Source organism: Pipistrellus kuhlii, unplaced genomic scaffold, assembly GCF_014108245.1.
Source record: "Pipistrellus kuhlii isolate mPipKuh1 unplaced genomic scaffold, mPipKuh1.p scaffold_m20_p_8, whole genome shotgun sequence".
Lineage (NCBI taxonomy): Eukaryota > Metazoa > Chordata > Mammalia > Chiroptera > Vespertilionidae > Pipistrellus > Pipistrellus kuhlii.
In genome coordinates this window covers 70,100,272-70,125,251 of record NW_023425584.1, presented here as the reverse complement: position 1 = coordinate 70,125,251, position 24,980 = coordinate 70,100,272, and the positions used below count along the sequence as shown (strand labels likewise).

The 24,980-nt window shown below is 51.0% G+C and overlaps 2 protein-coding genes across 12 annotated transcripts in view; both read left to right on the top strand.

The window, feature by feature from the left end:
- The window catches only part of TCF3 (transcription factor 3), a 36,428-nt gene extending 27,215 nt beyond the window's left edge, over nt 1-9,213 (top strand). For 4 of the 11 annotated variants that reach the window (XM_045576886.1, XM_045576885.1, XM_036423687.2 and 1 more), the window contains 7 exons: nt 39-117; nt 899-972; nt 1,343-1,504; nt 1,587-1,710; nt 5,087-5,222; nt 5,383-5,618; nt 8,414-9,213. In XM_045576886.1, coding sequence (XP_045432842.1) covers nt 39-117; nt 899-972; nt 1,343-1,504; nt 1,587-1,710; nt 5,087-5,222; nt 5,383-5,618; nt 8,414-8,556 — 954 coding nt within the window. In that variant the 3' untranslated portion in view covers nt 8,557-9,213. Of the gene's footprint in view, nt 1-38; nt 118-898; nt 973-1,342; nt 1,505-1,586; nt 1,711-5,086; nt 5,223-5,382; nt 5,619-7,852; nt 8,080-8,413 lie in introns of those variants that run through there. The other 7 variants (XM_036423691.2, XM_036423690.2, XM_036423697.2 and 4 more) reach the window with 7 other exon arrangements.
- Nucleotides 9,214-16,477: 7,264 nt separating this feature from the next.
- LOC118710900 (cytochrome b-c1 complex subunit 10) lies at nt 16,478-19,286 on the top strand. Its single transcript, XM_036423700.2, has 3 exons — nt 16,478-16,641; nt 18,146-18,286; nt 19,123-19,286. The coding sequence occupies exons 1-2, from the start codon at nt 16,592-16,594 to the stop codon at nt 18,261-18,263; spliced, it is 168 nt and encodes a 55-aa protein (XP_036279593.1). The 5' UTR covers nt 16,478-16,591; the 3' UTR covers nt 18,264-18,286; nt 19,123-19,286.
- Nucleotides 19,287-24,980: the final 5,694 nt, after the last annotated feature.

Here is a 24,980-nt window from a genome sequence, read left to right as displayed (position 1 = left end):
CTGGCTGGTGGCCCTCTCTCTCTTCATCCCCGTTGCAGATCTACTCTCCGGATCACTCAAGCAATAACTTTTCATCTAGCCCTTCGACCCCCGTGGGTTCCCCACAGGGCCTGGCAGGTCTGTACAGGGGGAGGGGGAGGGAGAGGGAGGAAGCGGGAGGAAGGGCGCTGTGTCTGCTGCCTCCAGTCTGGAGCAGGTGGGAAGGGGTTGTCAGGCTGCAGATATGAGTTAGGGAGCTAGACACCACCTGCCTTGGAGTGTATGTGTCTGTGGGCATCCAGGGAAGCTTCCAGGAGGAAACTCTAAGCCAGGATTTTTAGGTCACGGTACGGGCAAAGGCAGTACCCAGATGTCAGGGGCGCCCAGAATCAGAGCAGCTGACCTGAGACTCTCACCTGGGTATTTGTCCACCCAACAGATATTAGTTGGGCACCAATTGTATGCCCCATGCTTGCTCTGTCAAAGGGGTCAGGTCCTCCTGTTCCCCATTCCCTGCAAGCATGTACCTGAGGAGCATCGGAGACGGAGGAGGGGGGCCAAGGAGGAGTGAGGGCCGATTTCTGGAAGACCTGTGTGGCATGGCAGGACTGGGAGGAACTGGCCTCTAGGACACCTACTGTGTGCCTCTGAGCCAGCACCTTCCCTGTGGGGGAGGAGGGGTTGTTGATTCTGCATATGGGAAAACTGAGGCTGGCAGATGTGAATCTGCCTGGACCTGGCTGGACTTGAACAGCTCTGTGGAAGTGGACGCCCCCTTGTGGCCAGCCTGAGTATCACAGATCTCTCAGTTTTCTCATCCCTGCTTCCCAAATTCCTTCTTCCCTCCCTCCCTGGGTCTGGCTACACCAACATCCTGCTTCAGGTCCTCCCAACCCCATGTGTCTCCTAACCTTTCCAGGGACGTCGCAGTGGCCCCGAGCAGGAGCCCCCGGTGCCTTATCTCCCAGCTATGATGGGAGTCTCCATAGCCTGGTGAGCTTCCTGCTTGTCTGGGGGGGAGGATATGCCTTTGTGGGGACACCCTGGGGAGGGGATGGAAGCGTTTATGGACACACACACAGGGGAGGCAGCCCATCGGGGGCAGCTCAGCATGTCTGCTGTGGCCATGTTTCACATGACTTTGAAACTGAGTTTTCGTTAGAGCCATTGGGTCTCATGTGACCAGCAGAATTTGCATTAGGCCCTAGGCATCCTTTTGACAACAATGAACTTTGTAGTTAATAGGTTGGGAATAAGGTCCAGCACTGTCTCCGTGGCCAGCCAAGCCTCATGTTTCAGGCCAGACCACACAGGGCTGGGCAGGGGTGCTGGCAGCCAGGTTACTCACCCCCCGCTCTCACAGCAGAACAAGATGGAAGACCACCTGGATGAGGCCATCCACGTGCTCCGCAGCCATGCCGTGGGTACCTCGGGCGATGTGCACGGGTTACTGCCCAGCCATGGAACACTGGCCTCAGGCTTTGCCGGCCCTGTCATGCCACTGGGTGGGCGGCACACCAGCTTGGTAAGTGCTGGACAAGGGAGGGGCGAGGTTGGCGGTTGGTGGGAGCCTGACCAGCCCTGACTCATCCACTCCTGGTCTACAGGTTGGAGGCAGCCATTCTGAGGATGGCCTCTCGGGCAGTGGCAGCCTCATGCACAACCATGTGGCCCTCCCCAACCAGCCCAGCGCCCTCCCTGACCTCTCTCGGCAACCTGACTCCTACAGTGGTAAGTCCCAGCATCATGCCTGAGCAGGGCAGCCAGCATCTCAGTCATCTGTGCTCTGCCTCCTAGGATGCTCAGTCACTGGGCATCACTTCTCAGGAAAACAGGGTGACAGAGAGGGCTTATGACACTGCATCAGCCAGGCTGGGCTAAGTGTTTATTCTCTGTTGGGCTTGGGATTATCCTACCTCCATTTCCAGTTGAGGAAAAGGGGGTGCAGGTGGATTGTACATTTTTTTATTTTTTTAATGTTTTTTATTGATTTTTAGAGAGGGGGAGAGACACATTGACATGAAAGCCAATCATTGATTGGCTGCCCCCTGCATGCCCACCACCGGGGATCAAGCCCGAAACCTGGGCACGTGCTCTTGACCTGGAATTGAACCAGCAATCTTTTGGTGCACAGGACAATGCCAAACCAACTGAGCCATACCAGTCAGGGCTGGATTGTATCGATAGTTTTAAAGATAGTGGGGGAAGCAGGGTTGTGACATGTGAGCAGAATCAGGGAGGAGCAAAAGCAGGGGAGGCCTAGAGCAGAGAGGGGACAGGGGAAGGTCCTGTAGGACCTTAGGCCACACAGAGTGTTGGGCTTTTATTCTGAGAGAGATTGGATCTCTGGAGGGCTCTGAGCAGAGGAGGGACAGGTCCAGACCGGGATACCCTTTGGAGGCTTTGGTGAGGACAGACTGGGGAAAGGCTAAGGCAGGATCTCACTCAGGTGCTCATTGCTGCCCTCTGGTGACTGCTGCTAGGAGGACAGACTTTAGGGACGAGGGAGGAGTGTTGTGCTGGTCCAGGAGGAATAGATGGGGCAGGTGCTGGGCCTGGCCGAAGTGGGTGGGTTTTGGATATTCTGAAGGCAGAGTCCACAGGACTTGCTGATGTGGAAGTGATCATAAGAGTTGGGTCTGGAATTCAGGGTGAGGCCTGGGTATCATTGCATATGATGGAGTTCAAAGGCAAGAGCCTAGATGGGGCAATAGGCATTGTGTACCAAGCGTCTTCAAACTACGGCCCGCGGGCCACATGCGGCCCGCAGAGGAGTCTGATCCGGCCCGCCAGGTTTTTGGGCAGTGAGCGCAGCCGAGGTGTTACAGTAGGAATTAGTAGTTCATATAGTCCGGCCCTCCAGCTCTCTGAGGGCCTGTGATCTGGCCCCCACTTTAAAGAGTTTGAGGACCCCTGGCCACTGTAGACAAAGCAGAGCCCAGGCCTGAGCGTCAGGCCAGATGGGGAGAGGCACTGAGTGAAGTGAAGGAGGGTAGACTGTGTCAGACACCAGAGTGAGGACCTAGACTAGGGGTCAGTGACCTGGGCAGGGGCAGCACCAGTGGAATGCTGGGGCGTTACTGTCCAGGGACAGGAGTGGGAGGGGCGAGGTCTAGAGGTTTTCTTTCAAGACTGAATAGGTAATGTGTTTGAAGGTACTGGGGCCAGTGAGGGGAGGCCCTTGGTAAGCGGAACAGGTGTCCATTTGGTAGAAGGTCTTCACAGAAGAGGAGGGAGGAATGTGACAGAACTCAGAAGCACCCACCAGGGATCAAGGGCCTGGGTCTCATTGTGGCCAGTTCTAGGATCAGTTGATGCTGGTGCTGCTGCAGCGGGGGAGAACAAGGCCCAGTGAAGGTCCAGGGATCCCTCACCATGCAGTGGCCAATCCCTGACTTCTACCTACCCCATCCTTGTATCAACCTAGTGAAAAATATACATCATGTGATACTAGTGTGATGTTGGTATGTGACAAGGCTGCCTAACATACCAAGCACCCTGGGATCCACCATGCAACCCAAATTATAAAAAGCAGGGACGCCGAAACCGGTTTGGCTTAGTGGATAGAGCATCGGCCTGCAGACTGAAAGGTCCCAGGTTCGATTCTGGTCAAGGGCATGTACCTTGGTTGCGGGCACATCTCCAGTAGGGGGTATGCAAGAGGCAGCTGATCGATGATTCTCTCTCATCGATGTTTCTAACTCTCTATCCCTCTCTCTTCCTCTCTGTAAAAAAAAAAAAAAAAAAAAAAAAATCAGCCGGGACCGGTTTGGCTCAGTGGATAGAGCGTCGGCTTGGGGACTGAGGGGACCCGGGTCCGATTCCGGTCAAGGGCTTGTACCTTGGTTGCGGGCATATCCCCAGTAGGGGGTGTGCAAGAGGCAACTGATCGATGACTCTCATCGATGTTTCTAACTCTCTATCTCTCTCCCTTCCTCTCTGTACAAAATCAATAAAAAATATATTTTAAAAAAAATCAAATATATTTTTAAAAAAACGTAGGGTCTCTCATGCCTGCCTGGGGACCCTCCCCATCCTGTCCCACCCCCAAAGCCAGCCTGGCTTTTAGAGAAAGTCAGCGCTTTCATGTCTCTCCATACCCAGAGTTTCACCCAGGGGAACCTGGCATCTGTGGTTCTCATGACTTGGGAGTGCTCCCTGGCATTGAGTGGGTGGTGGCCAATGATGCTCACCACCCCACAACGCCCAGGACTGCCCCACAGAGCATGACCCAGCCCCAGTGTCCACAGTGCTGAGGGGGAGCCCTAAGCTTTATGCGCAGATTCTTTCCCCTTCCCCTCAGCTCATCCATGGAAGAACCCTGAGCTATTTCCTGTGGTCGGCATTTTGCCATTTGTACCCCAATGTAGTTGAGTTCGGTGTAACTGTTTCCCCTGAAACCATATATTTTGTTTACATGGTTTTTGAACTTTCAAAAATCGGCATCCTGCAGATGTTCCCTTGCATCTGTTTGCTTGCTCATGCTGCCTGTGACGTCTGCCTCCCTGTAAGCGGCTAAGAATGGGCCCAGGCCTGACCTGGGACGATAGGTTGCTTCCCACTCTGCTTCTGTCAGGTGCTTTCTGGAACTTCTCGATGTGATAATCCAGATTTCTGCGTCTATGAAACACCTGCTCCATTTTTTGCCCGTTTCCCTGTTGAGGAATCTGTTCTTTTCCTATTGATTTGTATGAGTGGAGATCTAGCCTTTGCTGATTTACAGGTGACAAGTATTTCTATCATGTAGCATATCTTCTTAGATATCCTAGTGATCTGAAATTCTCGGAGTACAACAGTCAAGTTTATTGATTTATTTTGGAAACAGTTCTTTAGTGCAGCGGTCACCAACCTTTCAGACCCATGGACCATCAGTCGGTTGGCGACCGCTGCTTTAGTATTTATAAATTCTTTCTCTGTCCCTAGGCCACATTGAAGCTTTCATGCACGTCTTTCTAAAGGTCTCCTTAATTTTTCTGTAATTAGGTGCCTGTATGTGTGTAAGGTAGATGGGAGGGGTGGGAGAGCTCTCACCCCTCCTAAGAAGGTCTAAGGGGACTTGCCAAGTGGCCCTGGAGGTGGCAGTACCCTAACCCCCAGCCTCTTGCAGGACTTGGTCACAGGGGCACCTCCTCAGGTACCAGTGAGATCAAGCGGGAGGAGAAGGAGGATGAGGAGAACGTGTCAGTGGCCGACAACTCAGAAGAGGAGAAGAAGGAGCTGAAGGCCCCCAGGATCCGGACCAGGTGCCAGCCCCTCCTTGGTCCCTACCCCACCTGTCAGGACTCACATACGCACACAGTGCTCACACCAGTGGCGCTCACACCGCGAGGCATCGGCGGGCCCTGCGCCTGTTCCCCGTCTCACTGTCTCCCTCTGGCCCCCCGGCCTCCCCCACCCCCGTAGCCCGGAGGAGGACGAGGACGACCTTCTCCCCCCAGAGCAGAAGGCTGAGCGGGAGAAGGAGCGCCGGGTGGCCAATAACGCACGAGAGCGGCTGCGGGTCCGAGACATCAATGAGGCTTTTAAGGAGCTGGGGCGCATGTGCCAGCTGCACCTCAACAGTGAGAAGCCCCAGACCAAACTGCTCATCCTGCACCAGGCCGTGTCGGTCATCCTGAACCTGGAGCAGCAGGTGCGAGGTCAGTGGGGGCGCCGCTCCCCTCCCATCGCCTCTGCCCGCGCTCTCTCCTTCCCCTCCGAGTCCCTCTCCTGCAGTGACTGCCCCCTGCAGTGACTGGCTTTTCATAGGGACCTTCTCCCTGCAGTGAGCATCCTCTTCCAGTCCCTGTCTCACACACACACACACCCCTCGCCCCCTAATGACGGTCCTCCCACCCCGAACCAGCTGCCTTCTGCCTGGCCCCGTGTCCCCTCTGGAACGGGAGATGAGACTGGACCCCTAATCCTACGGTCCTTGGCACTGTGGCTCTAGGGACCCCGGTCCTTCCACCTCAGGAAAGCCCCAGAGCCTGGCCAGCAGTGGCCTGTGGTCTCCTTGGGCCCAGAGGCTGTCACTGTCTCTGAGCAGATACCTCGTAGGACCCCATCAAACCCCATCTGCAGGTGGAGTTTAACCCCTTTCCCAGGGCTGGGAGATCTGGAAATCACCCTGTCCCGCCCCCACCCCACCCCACCCCACCCCAGGTGAATCCCTATCCCCACCAGCTGCTTCCTTAACTCCTCCCGTCCTGCGCACCCATTAACCCTTTTTCTCCTGCAGCACTGTCGCTTGTACTGGAGCTGGGGCTCTGGCCCACCCTGCACTGTCCCCTCAGCTCTCAGGTTTCCGCATCTGCACTTGGTGTGGGCGTCATGCCGTGTGTGTCCTGCATCCTCTTCTCTGCTCTGACTTCTGCGCTCTTCCCCCACCCAGCCTGTCCGTCTCTGCTTCCACCGGCAGCCCCTCCTTACCTCGCACTTGCTGCCCAAGCACCGGATGGCTAGGAGCAACCTTGGGCCCTTTTTTCCCTCAAAGCCACCTGTGGAGACTTGAGGGATGAAAGAGGACCGAGGAGCACCAGCCTCTGGGCCTGGCTGTCAGTTTGGTCTGCGCGCTTGTCCTGGGCTCCGGGGCCAGCAGGCAGGGTGAGGGCAACAGCCCCCCTCCCCCCAGCACAGGAGCAGGACAGGGCACCGGAGGTCCAGGTTCCCACATCTTGGCACACCATGTGCCGGGCCTTCTTCCTTTGTCTTCAGCTGAGTGTGGCAGGTGTCCTGATTTCAGTTAGCCCCAGTCCTGCCCAGAAAGAAACAGGCACAGAGTGAGGTCACTTACCCAAAGCCACATGGCCACGCAGCTCCTCGGGGCCGGGCTGAGTGTAGCCCATCGGGAGGCAGTGTCTACGCTCCCATTTAGATAGATTCTCAGCTCAGTGCTGGCACACACCGCGCTCCATAGATTGGAGCCGCCGCGGAGCCCCAGGCCCAGGGAACTAACTCCCACCCAGACTCGAGGGCCAGCTGTCGGGGCAGCCAGAGTCCAATGTGGGGGTCTTGGAGGGTGTGAACTGGTGGCTCCTTGTGGGACTGAGTATCCTAGGCCATTCCCCAGCCCTAGAGGTCTCCCCAGGCCTTTGCCTGCTGTGGCAGTCTCCCGATCCCCTCCACCTGGCTTGTCAAGCCAGGCAGAGCCAGCCTCCCTCACAGCAGGTGACTGCTCTGAACGGGGAAGGTCGTCGTCCCAGGAGGGGCGCTGGCCAGTCCGAGGGCACGTGGGACGGGCAAGCAATAGATGGGAATCAGACCCACTTCCATTCCCATGAAGCCTCCTGGGGACAGGTGGGCTTTGGTCACATCTCCAACACAGCCACACACACAGCCTGGCCTGGGACTGTCACGGGCACACTGTAAGCTTTCCAGTCCAAGAGCACATTTTCTTTCTTTTTTTAATTGATTTATATTGATTTTTTACAGAGAGGAAGGGAGAGGGATAGAGAGCTAGAAACATCAATGAGAGAGAAACATCGACCAGTTGCTTCCTGCACACACCCCACCGGGGATGTGCCCGTAACCAATGTACATGCCCTTGACCAGAATCGAACCTGGGACCTTTCAGTCCACAGGCCAACGCTCTACCACTGAGCCAAGCCGGTTTCAGCGAGGAGCACGTTTTCATGGACATGAGCATGCACACACCAGGCACACGCACTTACCCTATGGTGCCCACCCACAACACAAGTCACAGACCTGACCCTGCACTGCCATACAGCGCGCGTGCGCGCACGCGCGCACACACACACACACACACACACACACACACACACAGCCAATGGGTGCCCTCTCCATGACCCTGGCCCTGCTTACCCACCTGCCCACTGTTCAGCCAACCCCTGCCCCGCACATAACTAACAGAGGCCCTGGTGCTGTGACCCAGCAGTACGGAGGAGGTGCTGTCCCTGGAAGAGAAAGACCTGAGGGACCGGGAGAGGCGTATGGCCAATAACGCGCGGGAGCGGGTGCGTGTACGGGACATTAACGAGGCCTTCCGGGAGCTGGGGCGCATGTGCCAGATGCACCTCAAGTCGGACAAGGCGCAGACCAAACTGCTCATCCTGCAGCAGGCCGTGCAGGTCATCCTGGGCCTGGAGCAGCAGGTGCGAGGTAGGCGCCCAGGCCAGGAGTCCCCACCCTCTTCCCTTCCCACCTGCATGCCAATGGTGCTTCACTGGAGACAGGTGTGCGCTGCTCCTGGGCTCCCTCCACATCTCAGACTCTGATGTCCCCCGAACACCCGACCTGTTCTTTATAATTTACAATGTCCCAGCCCTGTTCAGCCTTCTCAGTGGACGGGAAACAAGTCAAGAAAGGGAGGCAGCCACGTAGCTGAGGGCCTTTTGCCTCTCCCTCTGGCGCTCTGCCATGCTCCCCGCTCCCTGCCACCTCGTGTTCTCCCTCTCTGGGGTCATCTCCCACAGTGCTCTCCCTCTACCACCAGAACGTAACCTCAACCCCAAAGCAGCGTGCTTGAAGCGACGGGAAGAGGAGAAGGTGTCGGGCGTGGTTGGAGACCCCCAGATGGTGCTTTCAGCAGCCCACCCGGGCCTGAGCGAGGCCCACAACCCTGCCGGGCACATGTGAAAGGTACGCCGCCCGCCTGGGATGAGTGACCTGACCTCGGTCTAACCTGGAAGGGTCACACAGCGTGTTGGGTCCATCCTCAACGTGGCCGGCCAGTCCACACCTCACATACACCTGTGGTCAGCGTTGAGCCTACACCAGCCGAACGAATGAGGCTTCGAGGGATGGGGGCCCTAGAGGTGACAGTGGGTCCAGGAGCCTCCTGGAGACCCTGCTGTCCCCGCCCCCAGGCCTCAGCCACCCCACATGCTGGGACTTGCCTGATGGATCCTGAACCTGCATCTCAGCCTTGCTACCAAGCCCTGGCTGGAAGGAGCTTTCTTTTTTGTTTGTTTTTGTTTTTTGGTAAAAACTGGAACACAAACAAGAAATATACACTTCATCAGAAAAAAAAATGCCTTAAGTATAAGACATGGGAAAGATAAAACATATCACTTGGAGAGACGCTGTGAAAAACTGGCTTGTTCTTCAGAAGCCACCAGCAAATTGTGCCTATGCCTGGTTTTTTTTTTTTTTTAAGGAAAATAAAAACGCTAGTTATGAGATTTTTTTTTTAACGTAGAAGAAAATTAGCAAGGAGGTTGCCTTTGTTTTTTTGTTTTTGCATATGTTTTATAAGCAACAAATGTTTTGTATAAAAGTTTCGTGTCTCTTGTATTTCTGCTGCTGTTTCTAGAACTGAGCATTACATTTCACGATCAACCAGATTAAAAGTTGTATTTAAAAGACTCCACTGTAAACCTGAGGTCCCCGCCCCTGTCCCAGGAGCCCAGCCGCGGGTCACAGAATAGGTGGGTGGTCTCATTTCTTTAGATGTTTGGATTTTGTTTTCTTGCTTTGGAGTAAAGTGGGCCTTTCCCCAATGGGGGCCTCCCCACCCTATCCTCTCCCTCCAGGAGAGAGACCTGGTCTCCGGGAGGTGCTCCTCCCAGGCGAAAATGCCAAAGGCCCTCCAGGTGTCACTGGACCCCAGGCACCTCCCCACACCTCCCCCGGAGCCTGCAGTCCTCCAGAGCGGGGAGCTGTGGTGTTACCCACATTCCAGGGCATGGGGACTGCACTGCTGAAGCACGATGCTGTGGGCCTTCCCAGACTCCAGTCTGTCCTTCATTCCTTTGACCTGGGGACCCAAGCCCCCTTCTGCACTCCGGCAGTGGGGCAGCAGCTTGAGGCCAGCCTAGAAAACTCACCCCCTGCCTACCCCACCAAGTGGCTGTCCTGGTGTGGAGGGGCCAAAGATAAAGCCATGGACAGAGCAGGGAGAAGGTCCCTCTGCCCAGAAAAACCCCAAGGCTATGCACCTGCCAAAATTACTGTCCAGCTGCAGAACCAGAGGGGGCACCCTCAGGTTTATGTGCCTGGTGTCCCAGGCCTCCTAAGTCCCCTCTGTCTTCCATGTCACGAGGAGGTCTATGTCATCCCATGTTTACACTGACCATCTGCATCCCTGGATCCCCTGCAGTTCCCAGGGAAACCGGAATGGTTGGCCACCCAGGAATAGGCTCAGGCCTGCTGGGGTCTTGGTTTCCTTACCTTTATTTCTCTCCCCTCCTACCCCCCCTAAGAAAAGAGGCCTTAAGGACCCCCAGGCTGGCTGCATTCACCCCACCAATAGCAGCCTTTCCCCAAGACTCCACCCTCCCCAACTTCCAGAGCCACCTGACCCCCATCCCAAGTGCCCTCCCTCCCCCACGACTAACACCCCAAGGCTGGGAGCAAAGTGCCCTGCAAGACGCTCCAGGGAATCCCATGGCCAGCACCAAGCAGGAAATTTGGGCTTGAGGCTGGGGCCACCTCCTGACCCCTGACATCGTGGAGGTTCTCCTCTGGGGTCTTCCTTCCAAAGCCCATCAGGACAGTGAGGAGCCATCAGCTTGCAGGGTGGGGGGTGGACTCTGCCTGGTGACCCTATTGGTCTGTTGGTTCCTGTTTCTCGGGGAACCTGCCTCAGTTTCCCTCTTAATTCTGCTTCTGGTCTTGCTGAGGGCCCTAGTGCCCTGGAGGTCTGCAGACTTGAACTACGTCTTACATAAAGAATTTAAATTATGTAAAATGTGATGAACCCAGTAGGGGAAGAAGTAGCACTGGGGGAGGGAAAAGCCACAGTTAAGGGGGATTGTGCTCTGAGTGCCTCAAGATAACTAGTTAAAATTTTTTTTAAGAAAAATAATTTTATGGAAGTGTCCACACAGCTGGCTAGATTCTTTGGAAATTTTAAATGACCCCTTTAAAGTCAATGTGGAGACCTGTCCTGTACATGAAGCACTATAGCAATAAACGTGACATCAGACAATGCTCGCTGTCTCCGGATTTCTCAGGAGCTGTGTGCTTAGCAATGAAGGGGGCAAGGGGCGGACAAGAAAGTGGGAACCTGCAACCAAGGTATGTGCCCTCGTCCAGGAATCTAACCGTCAACACTTTGGTCTGTACGCTGGCACTCTAACCACTGAGCAAACCGGCCAGGACACTCACTGCCTATTACTTTTTTAAATAGATAATGCAATACTTGGACTGTTTTTGGCTTGATGGATAGAGCATCGGCCTGTGGATTCAAGGGTCCGAGGTTCGATTCCGGCCAAGGGCATGTACCTTGGTTGTGGGCACATCCCCAGTAGGGGGTGTGCAGGAGGCAGCTGATTGATGTTTCTCTCTCATTGATGTTTCTAACTCTATCCCTCTCCCTCTTTGTAAAAAATCAATAAAGTAAAATAAAAATAATAATGCAATACACCCAAACCCATGGAATTGTCGTATTAAAGGGGTAAACGGCACAGTATGTGAATTATATCTCAACAAAGGTGTTTAAAAATACTTCTTAGCCCAGCTGGTGTTGCTCAATGATTGGATGTCAACCCATGAACTGGAAGGTCAGAGTACCATTTCTGGTCAGGGCACATGCCTGGTTTGTGGGCTCAGTCCCCAGTAGGGGGTGTGCAGGACGCAGCCAATCGATGATTCTCGTTTCTCTCCCTCTCCGTTCCTCTCTCTGAAATCAATAAAAAGATTTTTTTTAAAAATACATCTTAGAAGGTGCCTAAATCCTCACCAAGTGAGGCATTCCTTCTCTGTCTCAGCAAGGGTTGGCTCCATGGAGATTTCTGGAAGGAGAGTCTGCTTAGCTCAGAGAAATCCTGTGGGCAGGAGCTGGAGTTCAGGGAAACAGAACGATGGGTATGTCCATGTCTTACAGTAGTGATGTCGGTGTGTGGTTTGTTAGGTGCCCATTGCACACCTCCATCCGGGCCCCCAGGCAGCCCTTCCAGTTCTCAGGAGGCAGCCACACAGGGCCAAGGCTTGATGAGGACCCGCTGAGTCCAGCCTCCTGGACCAGCCCTGTCACAGGCCAGGGAGGGAGGCCATTCCATTCCGTGGTGGGCGACCTCAGGTCACTGTGCTGCAGCAGCTGACGGTGGACCTGGAACCCGTCAACAGCGCCTTACAGGCAAACCTTGGAAATACGCTGGGCTCAGTCCCAGACCACCGCAATGAAGCAAGCTGTAACCATTTTGCTGATGGAGGGTCTTGCCTTCAATTTGGGGCCTAAAGAATGCCCTCTCTGGTGGCTACATGCCCTTCTGAGCTGCAGGAGAAGCCTCTGAAGCCCCGCCGAGCCCGCCTCCGTTCAAGGAGACACCAGATGGTGTGTGCGTCGTTGAGGAAGGAAAGGAGGACTGTGGACACCTAATGAAGGTCCATAAGGAATGCGTGAGAACTCTGGGACTTAAGATATGAAATGCTGGAATGCTCTGTGAATGAGTAATTCCTGGAAAATGGAGATGATTTCCCAGAGGAAATGAGGAGATTATAACTTGGACCCAGCCGAAACCAGTTTGGCTCAGTGGATAAAGCGTTGGCCTGGGGACTGAAAGGTCCCGGGTTCGATTCCGGTCAAAAGCATGTACCTTGGTTGCGGCCACATCCCCAGTGCGGGGTGTGCAAGAGGCAGCTGATCGGTGATTCTCATCAATGTTTCCAACTCTCCCTCTCTCTTCCTCTGTGTAAAAAAATCAATAAAATATATATTTTTTTTAAAACTTAGGACCCAAGAGTAAATTTAACATTCAACATAAAATAAGTGCTAAGAAAAGTGAAGGGGAAAAAACGATTAATTGGGGAATTCCCTGGTCAAACAAAAAATATGCAACATCTGTGAAGTGCAGTCAAGTGAGGACTTGCATTTGAAAACAGGCTTTGCATATGTAATCAAGGAAAGGATCAGAGATGAGGTCATTTTATATTATCAGGGTGAGTCCCAAATCAATGACTGTCCCTATAAGAGGACAGGACAGAGAGAGAGAGAGGCCACAGAACCAAGGAAGCAGACTGCAGTGATGTGGCCACAAGCCAGAGACACTATAAGCCCCAGTAGCTGGACAGGGAAAAAGGACCCTCCTGTGGAGTCTCCAGAGGGAGCACAGCACAGCCCGTGACACCTTGATCTCAGACTTCTGGCCCCAGAACTGGGAGAGGTTAAATCCTGTTGTTTCTAGCCAGCTGGTGAGCAGAGTGGTCAGTTGTTATGGCATCCATAGGAAACTAATATAGTGTGTCCTTCTTAAAATAGTAAAACAGCCAACACCGGTTTGGCTCGGTGGATAGAGCATTGGTCTGCGGACTGAAAGGTCCCAGGTTCGATTCCAGTCAAGGGCATGTATCTTGGTTGCGGGCACGTCCCCAGTGGGGGGTGTGCAGGAGGCAGCTGGTCGATGTTTCTCACTGATGTTTCTAGCTTTCTATTCCTCTCTGTAAAAATTCAATAAAATATATATATATATTTTTTTAAAAAATAGTAAAACAGCCTGACTGGTGTGGTTCAACTGGTTGAGCATTGTCCCATGCATCAGGAGGTTACCCGTTCAATTCTGGTTAATGCAGGTGCCCAGATTTTTAGCTTGATCCCCAGTAGGTGGTGTGCAGGAGGCAGCTGGTTGATGTTTCTCTGTTTCCCTTCCTCTCTCTGAAATAAACTTAAAAATAATTTTTTAATAAAATGGTAAAACATACAAATACCACAGGACTCTCGTGATTGGTGGATGGCTACAGCTACTTCAGAAAACTGGTGGCACACCTGAAGCCAGTGTAATGTCATTTATCAATTATACGTCAAATTTTTAGTTTGGCAGTTTCTTTTTTTTTTTTTTTAATATATTTTATTGATTTTTGTACAGAGAGAAAGGGGGAGAGAGAGTTAGAAACATCAATGAGAGAGAGTCATCGATCAGCTGCCTCCTGCACACCCCCTACTGGGGTATGCCCGCAACCAAGGTACATGCCCTTGACCAGAACCGAACTCGGGGCCCTTCAGTCCCCAAGCCAACGCTCTATCCACTGAGCCAAACCGGTCCCGGCGTTTGGCAGTTTCTTTAACAATTACATATACGCTTCCTGTGAGCCAGTCCCTCCACTCTCAGGCACCCACCCAAAAGAAACCAAGACACATGTTCTACTTGGACACGACGGTCCACTGAAGCTTCATTTGTAATAGAAAAAAAACGAAACAACCAGCATGTCCTTCACCAGGTGAGTGAAAGGAAAACACAGATCTATGCACAGACTGACAACAGCTCAGCAACAGAAGGAGCCAGCCAACCACTGACAGATGGAACAAATGGATGACACTCAGAATACTTATGTTCCGTGGAAGAGGCCAGACACCAAAGACAACGTACTATATGACTGTCTATAAAGAAGTCTAGAAAATGCAGGCTAATAAATAGCAGCAGCGAGCAGACAAATCGTGTCTGGAACTGGGAAAGGGGCAGGGAAGATGTTCATCATATCAGCAGTGGTGATGGTTTCACGGATACACCCATGTCCAAATACCAACCTGTATGTGTGACGTGCATTTTTATATGTCAATAAAGTTGTAGAAATCTAAAAAATGTCCACAGATGCGTGGACAAACACAATGTGTCCGTTCAGATACTAGAATATTACTTAGCCATGAAAAGGGCTGGGGCACCCGTAATAACTATGTATGGTGCCAGTTGGTGGGTACTAGACTTATGGGGGGGATCCCTTCGTAAATTGTACAAAAGTTGAACCCTATACTGTACACCTGAAACTAATATAAAACTGTATTGAATATCAACTATAACTGAAAAAAGGAGTGAAGCACTAACACTTGCTACAGTGTGGATGAACCTTGAAAGCATGATGTTCAGTGAGAGAAACCAGAAAAGCCATACAGTGTGATCCCGTCTATGTGAAATGTCCAGGACAGGCAAATCCACAGAGACAGGAAGTGGACTCATAGTTATCAGGAGCTGGGGAGGGATGGGGTGTGACTGCTAATGGGGATGGGACTTCTTTTAGGAATGATGAAAATGTTTTGGAACTAGATAGGGGTGGTAGTTGTACACTTTAATGGTTAATAGTAGGTTATGTGAATTTTGCATCAGTAAACACAAGAAAGGAGTTCTGTGTACCCCCCTTAGAGGCAGATAGAAACCCCCAGGGAATCCAGGAGGCCTGGGCAGAGGGTCAGCAGGGTGGGAGTGAGGCCAGCAGTCCCTGCCACCCCCCATCTCCTCTGGTCACAGAATCTGATTGTTCTCTTGGGGATCCATCCTCTTCATTTCAGCCCATGTCCTCGTTTAAGAAAGGTGGGCTCTGCCCTGTTTCCATAGCAGGTTAACAAGAACCAGCTTTAGGGCATTTCCTGCAATTACTGGGAAAGAGGTACCATCTTCTTGCAAAGGCTGCTGAAATATGAACCCAGAGTTTGCAGGAGATACTGCCCAGAAAGAGTTTGCCAGTGAATGAGGGTGACACGGAGAAAAGGGCTGAGAGGTGAAAAGGGAGAGATTCATAATGATATTGCTAAACTCCTGAATCCAGCCATGTCTGAAGCTACACAACATGCCATAAAACTTTTCTCTTACACTGGTTCCTGCTTTTCTTATCACCTAAAAGGAAAAGCATTCTGCCTTATGAGCTGGCATACATTATGCAGGAAGAGCATTAGAGGTAGAGCTTCAGGAACTGCTGGGTCAAGACCCGTAGCCCGACATTCATGCCTATGTTCGCTAGTCTTTTCAGAGAGCTTTATTCTGGTTTTTCTCCTCTCTCGACAACCATGACGGCCCCTATTTCTTACTTTTTAAGTTTCCATCAAGGACAGAGACTTTTCAGGTTCTCTCTCATACTTAAACTCAAAAACTCTCAGGCAACTGAAAAGAATGAGGAACCAGACCATCGTCACTACATACTATGGCCGGTTCCCAGTCTCAGGCCAGGAGTCGGGTCAGGTCAGAACCTGCAGCCCCTGTGGGTGGAGAACGGAGGCCACGGCAGGGTTTGGTAACACACCCACGGCACCCGGGGCTTACCTCCGGAACTGCAGCCTCCACGCTGGGCGGCTGTCAGCCATGAAGGGGAGGACCTGGCCCGGCGGCGCATCTATCAGGAGACTCGGGTATCCTGAGCGCCTGGGTCTCGCCGGAGCACCGCACTCACGAACGAAACGTGCAGAAAATCTCCAACAGACAATCGCGGGGAGCAAACAGACTTGGGGAAGGTCTGCCTTTTGGCCAAGGCCCCATGGACAGCGGGTCAATAACAGCCCGACTTTTCTAGAAGCGGGTTCACCTCGCACCCAGCCGCTTTGGGCAACTCTGGACAAGTCCCCTCCTAGCTTGGCCTCAGTTTCGTTAACTGTAAATAAAGTCTGGCACGGAGTGAAAACACGAAGCTCCCGGCCAAAGGTCGCGGGGCGTCCTTAGTTGCCCCAGGCCGTGCAGCCGAGGGGGGTGGGCCACCGGGAGCGACAGCGGGCAGGAAAGAGAACTGGAGGGGCTGCACCGGAGTTCCTGCGTCACGTGTCCGTAAGCCCGCCCACTCTCGCCCGCGACTAGACGTCATCCGTCCCGCCCCGGAAGTGACTGTTTATGTATTCCGGGTCTGCGCGCGCAGCGGCCAGGGGTTCCGGAAGTCGCGTGGTCTGTCGACCCGGGGCGGGGCATCTCTGCGCGCCTAGGTCGTGCGTCCCGGCCTGGAGCAACTGGGGTCACCCTGAGCTGCGGACCTCGACGCGATGCTGAGCAAGTTCCTGGGCCCGCGCTACCTCCAGCTGGCCAAGAACTGGTGAGGTCGCGGCCTCTACCCTTCGTACCCCGCGCCCACCCTTCCCGGTCCGCCCCATCGCTGGGCGGCCCCAATCCGTGCGCGCAACGCCGCCCCCAAACTTTGTGCTGGGCCACAGATAGGGTAACCGAGGCACCGAGAGGCGGAGCGGTCTGGCCCAGGCACACGCTCTCGTACGGGGTGGTCTCCCGGCCGTGGCGGGACCACTCTGAGCCCGTTTCCCCACCTGAGGCCGCGACGTTGCCCACCGGGAGGCGCGCGCCCCCTGTCCCGCCCAGCATCCTCGGCTCAGCTCTTCGGGCCTGAAAACTAAACCTGTATGTTCCCGACTTTGTTTTTGACTTTTTAAATGACCTTGGACTGGGAGCATGAAGCCCACGGCCGCATCTGCCTCTGAACCCTTGTGAGAAGTAGATGGGGTTGGGGTGGCTGCATAAGGAGCTAAGAAAGGGGGGCCTACACTTGGCAGGCCATTCTCCGAGCTCAGGCAGGAGCGGAGCGGCCTCTGGACAATGGCGGACCTCCAGGCGGACGCTGATGTCGATTGACAGCTGGGTTGACCCGTGCGCGGGACGGTTGAAGGCTGTCCCTGGTGCATCTGGTGAGACCACCAAAGCCGACGCAGTCTCTCCCCTGTTGGCTCTGGCCTCCCGAACTAGGCTCAATTGGTTCGTTCTCATCTGGACTTGGTCAGAGCAGCTACAAACGCATCCAGGCTTTGTTAGTAAGCACTTGCTGAGCACCCACTATGTGCTAGCACACAGCACTGTTGGGTGCCAGAGACACAGCAATAAATGGAACCTTTGTGGCTGATGTTCTAGGCAGTGGACAAAAGAAAGTAAACGAGATCTATAAGACTGTCCTCAAGGGAGTAACTCACCCACTCTGTGCCTGTTCTCATCTGTAAAACAGACCCTGATATTCATGCCTCCTTCAGTTCTAGGCTGTTGCAGGGGATAGCCAATCACTGTAAAATGTATATATATGGTGCCTGTATGCACATATTAGCTGTTGCAATTGTGGTTACAACTTGTTTGTATGTGTATGTGTGTGTTTAAATTGATTTCAGAGGAAGGAAGAGGGAGAGAGAAACATCAATGAGAGAGAATCATTGATGGGCTGCCTCCTGCACACACTCACGCGCACCCCTGGGAATGGAGCGTGCAACCAGGAGATGTGCACTGACCAGGAATCGAACCCTGACCTCCTGGTTCATAGGTCAGTGCTCAACCATTGAGCCATGCTGGCTGGGCAGGTTTGGATTTTTTTTAGTAGCAAATTCCTCAAATAAAATCTTAGGCAGATCCCAATTTGAAAGCAGATCGGAGTGGAGTCACTTCAGAGTCCTCTGTTTGTGCCCACCCGGCAGGATCATCAGCAGGATGTGTTCACACACTGAACAGGGGCCAGTGCATGGTGGGTACTTGATATTACAGTAGCTGGGGATGGGGGAGCGACCCACATGTGCTACCAGGAGGCCTGACCCCTCACTGTCCTCTCACAGGATCCCCACGGCCGGCATGTGGGGCGCCGTGGGCGCCGTGGGGCTAGTGTGGGCCACCGACTGGCGGCTGATTCTGGACTGGGTGCCCTACATCAACGGCAAGTTTAAGAAGGACTAAAGTGACCTCCTCAGACCCCTCTGGTGAGTTCAGCAGCTGTCAGCAGGTGAACCCCATGATTCTCCCATGGCAGAGGAGTGAACTTCCGCAAGGTGGGTTCCCATATTTCCAGGCCTGGGCCAGCAGAGCTGATAGGCTGGACTGTTCACTCTGGAGAATCCGGCCTAAGGGTAAAACTCTTGGGTAGGCTCTTCAGGTATCTCCTGCCTATTGGCACAGAGCTACCAGCTGGCAGCCTCAGTTTATGGGACAAGGGAATGGGCACTGTTCACTGCTCAGTCTGGGAGAATGACCATGCACCCTGCTTGCCATCTCTTTTTTTTTCTTTTTTTTTTAATTGATTTTTACAGAGAGGAAGGGAGATAGAGAACTATAATAGAAACGTCGATGAGAGAGAAACATCGACCAGCTGCCTCTTGCACACCCCCTACCAGGGATGTGCCCGCAACCAAGGTACATGCCCTTGACCGGAATCGAACCCGGGACCTTTCAGTCCGCAGACCGACGCTCTACCACTGAGCCAAACCGGCTTCGGCCCTGCTTGCCATCTCAGTCTGCCCAGCCCTGGGTAGGACAGAGGAGCCCATTTTACAGATGGGGCAGTGGAGTTGGTGGGCCACAGTAGTGAGACTTGTCCATTAGTCCCCAGCATGACCATCATCACTGTGCTGTATTACTAGCTTGCCCTCCACATGAGTGTCCATGGCTTTAACCCCATGTCACAGATGAGGACCTGCAGCACAGCTAGACCTGGTTCTGGAACCTGGCTGCAGCATCTGTGTTCCTCACACTCAGTGCCTCTTCTCCCATAAGAACTGGAGCCAGGAGACTTCTGCTCACCCTCTTGTTCCCCCTTTAGGTGACTGGTGGTGCCAACAGCTTCCTTCTCAGCACCTGCTGCTTCTGGAACAGCCCCAGCCTTCAGCATGGATCGAGAGGAAATCTACAGTGTGACTTAGGACTTTCTATGTTTCTGAAAATAACTGTGACGTGTGAATGCATTAAACCTTGCTCTGAAACCTGCCTGCGTGGACATGGTGATGCTGGAGACTTGGTAACCTGGTGGCTCCGGAGACCCAGGGGCCCTTTCAGCCCCCAAATTTGCAAATCTCTGAGTTTCCTAATGGCTGGCAGAAATTGGTTATTTAGGTATTTGATGGGTAATACCTATAAAGGGTATTTACCTATTGTTATCTTAAGAAATTACCCCATTATGCCCGGCAAGTATGGCTTAGTTGATTGAGCATCATCCCATACACCAAGAGGTTGCTGGTTTGATTCCAGGTTGGGGCACATGTCCAGGTTGTGGGCTCGATTTCCCAGTGTGGGGCCTACAAAAGGCAGCAGATCAATGTGGGTTTTTTTGTTTTAGTTTTATTATTATTTTTTTAAATATATTTTATTGATTTTTTACAGAGAGGAGGAGAGAGGGATAGAGAGCTAGAAACGTTGATGAGAGAGAAACATTGACCAGCTGCTTCTTGCACACTCCCTACCGGGGATGCGCCCACAACCAATGTACATGCCCTTGACCGGAATCGAACCCAGGGACCTTTCAGTCCGCAGACCGACGCTCTACCACTGAGCCAAACCGGTTTTGGCTGTTTTATTATTTTAGAGAGGGGGGAGAGAAAAAAGAACATTGATCAGATTCCTCCCACATACCCCCCTTCTGGATATCAAGCCTGAAACTCAGGCATATGCCCTGACCAGGAATTGAACCAGCAACCTCAACAAACTGAGCTACACTGGCTGAGCAATAAAAAATATGTCTTAAAAAAAAAATTACCCTAATGCAAACATTCATTATTTTCAGTTTCTGTGGGCCAAGAATATGGGAGTAACTTATCAGTTTTCCTGGCTCAGGGTCTCTCATGAAGCTGCAATCAAGGGGCCACCTCATCTGAAGGGAAGACCGTGGATGGAGGAGCCAATATGTCTCCCTCATGTGGCTGTTGCACAGCGAGGCCTCGGCTCCTCTCCAGGTGGCCTGGCCACACTGTGCTGCTTGGGCACCTTCACTTAGGCTGCTAACAACTGCTCCGCCCCCTGCACCTCCCAGTGAGTGGTTTCACGGTGACCAAGCAGAAGCCCATTCCCTCTGCTGCCCCTGCTCAGTTCTCTCATTCTTGCCAAGTTCTTGAAAATTCTAGAAACCTTCTATACAGACAGCATATTTTTTTAAATAGCTGTTAAATTAGTCTGCATGGGCTATCAAAACACCACAAACTGGTGGCTTAACAGAATTTATCTTATTTTTAACAGAATTTAGATAATGAAAGTAGTTCCAATTTCCTCACAGTTCTGGAGGCTGGAAGTCTTAAGATCAAGGTTCCAACAGGGTTGGCTTTTGTGAGGACCTGATTCCTGGCTTGCAGACAGCTGCCTTCTCACTTGATGCCTGAGTAGAGGGAGGAAGAGAGAGCAGGAGGGCTCTCTGGTGTCTCCTGGAACCATACTAATCCCAGGGTGTCAGGATCCCACCTTTCTCATCTCACTTAACCTCTACATCCTGAGAGGCCCCATCTCCAGACGGCTACACTGGAGCTCAGAACTTCAACATAGGAATTTGGGGGCAGGAAGCACATATTCAGTCCAAAACAGCCGTATATTTTTAACACAAGTAGTGGCATTCACACACCTTTCCACACGTACTTTGTTCATCTAAGGCTTATTTCCTGGATGTGTGAATGCATTACACCTTGCTCTGAAACCTGCCCTGCCTGGATGTGGGTGGTGATGCTGAAGACTTGGTAGCCTGATGGCTTGGGAGACCATTTAAGCAGTATCCTTAGTGTTGTTTTTGTTTGTAGTTAGATTGATATTTCTCAATGAAATGCTTATTAAATAAGTACCAAAGCATGCATTTCACTTCCAGTTTAGAGAACTTTGGTCAATAAATCCTTTCCAAACTACACATTAAAATGTTTATAAAACTCAAGCTTTTAAAAAAAGCTTTAACATGTCTAGCTTTCCACATCTGTGCAGCAAGGAATAATATTGCACATAAATGTAAGCAGTACAAAAATGTGGAAGTGGAGCAGTGTGCTGGAAATTGAATACAGGATTATAAGAAAGCAACGGAACAATCAAAATAGCCAGAAAAAAGGAAAACTACATTAGGAATTAGGAAAGGTGAAGAATAATACCCATGTTATGATATAAGTAGTTAATGAGCCCTAGCCAGTTTGGCTCAGTGGACAGAGCACTGGCCTGCGGACTGGGGGCCCCGGGTTCTATTCCGGTCAGGGGCATGTGCCTTGGTTGCAGGCACATCCCCAGTGGAAGGTGTGCGGGAGGCAGCTGATCATCATTTCCCTCTCTCTTCTTTATTTCTAACACTCTATCCCTCTCCCTTCTCTATAAAAAAAAATCAATAAAACATTTTTTTTTAAAAAAGTTCACTGCCTCAAATGCAGGGAGAAACAATCCATCAGGTACCACGAATAACCAAGGGCATCACATTCCCTGACTCAGTCACAGTAATTAACGGTACCGTACTGGCAAGAAACACACACAGATCAATGTAACAGAACTGGGAGTCCAGAAATAAATTCACACATTGGGCAACTATTGGACAAAGGAGCCGAAAACACAAAATGGAGAAGCCTCTTCAATGAACGGCTTTGGGAAAACAGGAAAGCCACATGGGAAAGAATGAAATTAGACTGCTGACACCACACACAAAGATTAACTTAGCCCTGGCTGGTGTGGCCCGTGGATAGAGCATTGGCCTGAGGACTGAAGGGTCCCAGGTTCGATTCCTGTTAAGGGCATATGCCTGGGTTGTGGGACTGATCCCCAATAGGGGGCGTGCAGGAGACAGATTCTCCCTCATCATTGATGTTTCTCCCTCTCCTTTCCTCTCTGAAATCAATATATTTTTTTTTAAAGGCTTCTGCATAGCACCAAAAACTATAAAAAAAAAAAAAAAAAAAAAAAAAGAAAGAAAAGAAAACCAACTAAATGGGAGGAGATATTTGCAAATGATACCTCTGATAAGGTTAATAACCAAAATGCAATAGGAACTCACATAACTCAACAACAAAACATAATCCAATTAAAAAATGGGCAGAGGACCTGAATTGACACTTCTCCAAAGAGGATATACAGATGGCCAATAGGCATATGAAAAGATGCTTTATTATCACTAATCACCCGAGAATGTTTAAACCACAATGAAATATCACCTCACACCTGTTAGAATGGCTATCACCAATAAATCAACAAACAAGTATGGGCAAGGAAGTGGGTAAAAGGAAACCCCCATGCACTGTTGGTGGGAATACAGATCGGTGTGGCCACTCGGGAAAACAGTATGCAGGTTCCTCAAGAAAGAATGGGCACCCTGTGAACACCGTGCTGAGTGGCATGGAGGTGCAGGCTGTGACCTGCAGCCTCCCTGCTGCCTCACCCACCACTCCCTGCCCACCACAACCCTGAGGCCTAAGGGTGGGTGCCCTCAGACACTGCGCCAGCCCCAATCTGCTATCGGTGTGTGAATTCAGAGAAACATGAATGGGTAACAACAGAAAATGGTACTGGAACAGTGGGAATCAGCAATTTTGTACAGGAAGCTTTGGGAGATTTTGTGTGGGCAGTCAGTCAATGATTCTCATCATTGATGTTTCCACCTCCCTCTCCCATCCTCTCTGAAATCAGTAAAAATATATATATTTTAAAAAAGAGGTAAAAGGGGTAAAATGCAAGATGACAGAAGGAGACTAGTCCTCAGGTAGTGAGCATATAATGGAGTACATGGATGCTGTATTATATGCCTGACATTTATATACTGTTGCTAACCAATGTTACCTCAAGAAATTTAAAAAAAAATTTTTAATCTAAAGGTGCTCTAACTGCTTTGGATCAGTGGATAGAGCGTCTGCCTGCGGACTCAAGGATCCCAGGTTCGATGAACCTTGGTTGCAGGCACATTCCCAGTAGGGAGTATGCAGGATGCAGCTGATCGATGTTTCTCTATCCCTCTCCCTTCCTCTCTGTAAAAAAATCAATAAAGTATATATTTTTTAAAACCTAGAGGTGGAAAAGAAAAAGAAAAATCTAGAGGTGGAGAGAGATGTTTACAAATATACTGTCCACAACTTGGCCACGCCCAATGGTTAGAGCATTGGCCTCCCACCAAGGGTCTGAGGTTAGGTTCCCAGTCAAGGGCATGAACCTGGGGTGCAGTCCTGGTTGGGTGCAAGAAAGGCAACCAACCCATGTGTCCCTCTCATATCGGTATTTCTCTTCCTCTCTCTCTCTCCTTTCCTTCCTCCCACTCTCTAAAAATCAACAGAGCCAAAGTCAGTTTGGCTCAGTGGATATAGCTTCGGCCTCCAGACTGAAAGGTCCCAGGTTTGATTCCGGTCAAGGGCACGTACCTTGGTTGTGGGCACATCCCCAGTGGGAGTGTGCAGGGGGCAGCTGATCAATGTTTCTCTCTTATCAGTGTTTCTAACTCTCTATCCTTCTCCCTTCCTCTCTGTAAAAAATCAATAAAATACATTTAAAAAATAAATAAAATAAAAAATAAATAAAAATAAATGGGAAAATACCCTTGGGTGAAGATTAACAACAATAACAACAATAACAACAACAACAACAACAATAAAATATATCCTACCTAATAAAAGAGTAATATGCAACTTGACCACACCTCTGCTACACCCACAATCACACCCACCAGCCAATCAGAGAAGATGGCTACAGCCAGAGAACAGGAGGGAGGCTGAAATACTAATAAATTCAGGTATGGATACAAATAGAATATCTAAGCTCAAAGTATACCAAGTTTTAATACAATTTCTTCTTGATATCTTAATACTTTTTTCTTTTTAAAAAAAGATATATATATTTTTAAATATATATATATATATATATATATATATTTTTTTTTAATATATATTCTATTGATTTTTTACAGAGGAAGAGAGAGGGATAGAGAGTTAGAAACAGCTGCCTCTTGCACACCCCCTACTGGAGATGTGCCCGCAACCAAGGTACATGCCGTTAACCGGAATCGAACCCAGGACCTTTCAGTCTGCAGACTGAGGCTCTACCACTGAGCCAAACCGGTTTTGGCAAAAGATATATTTTTATTGATTTCAGAGAGGAAGGGAGAGGGAGAGAGAGATAGAAACATCAATGATGAGAGAGAATCATTGATTGGCTGCCTCCCTGCACACCCCCTACTGGTGATCAGGCCCACAACCCAAGCATATGCCCTTGAGCGGAATCAAACCCAGGACCCTTCAGTCCTCAGGCCAACACTCTATCCACTGAGCTAAACCAGCCAGGGCAATACTTTTTCAACGACCTTAATATTCTGGGGGGAGAACTTAATTGTTAAAAATAAAACAACTACAAAGCCGAAACCGGTTTGGCTCAGTGGTAGAGCGTCGCTCTGTGGACTGAAAGGTCCCAGGTTCAATTCCGGTCAGGGGCATATACCTTGGTTGCAGGCACATCCCTGGTGGGGGTTGTGCAAGAGGCAGCTGGTCGATGTTTCTCTCTCATCAACATTTCTACCTCTCTCCCTTCCTCTCTGTAAAAAAATCAATAAAATATATATTTTTAAAAACTACATAAAAATGAAATACATTTAGAATAATTTAAACACAACATAAAAGGGGCATGTCTCATTTGGTCTCCAAAATGGCTTGACACAACACAGTTTGCTCAATTATGTATTTACTTAAAATTTTAACATGCTGA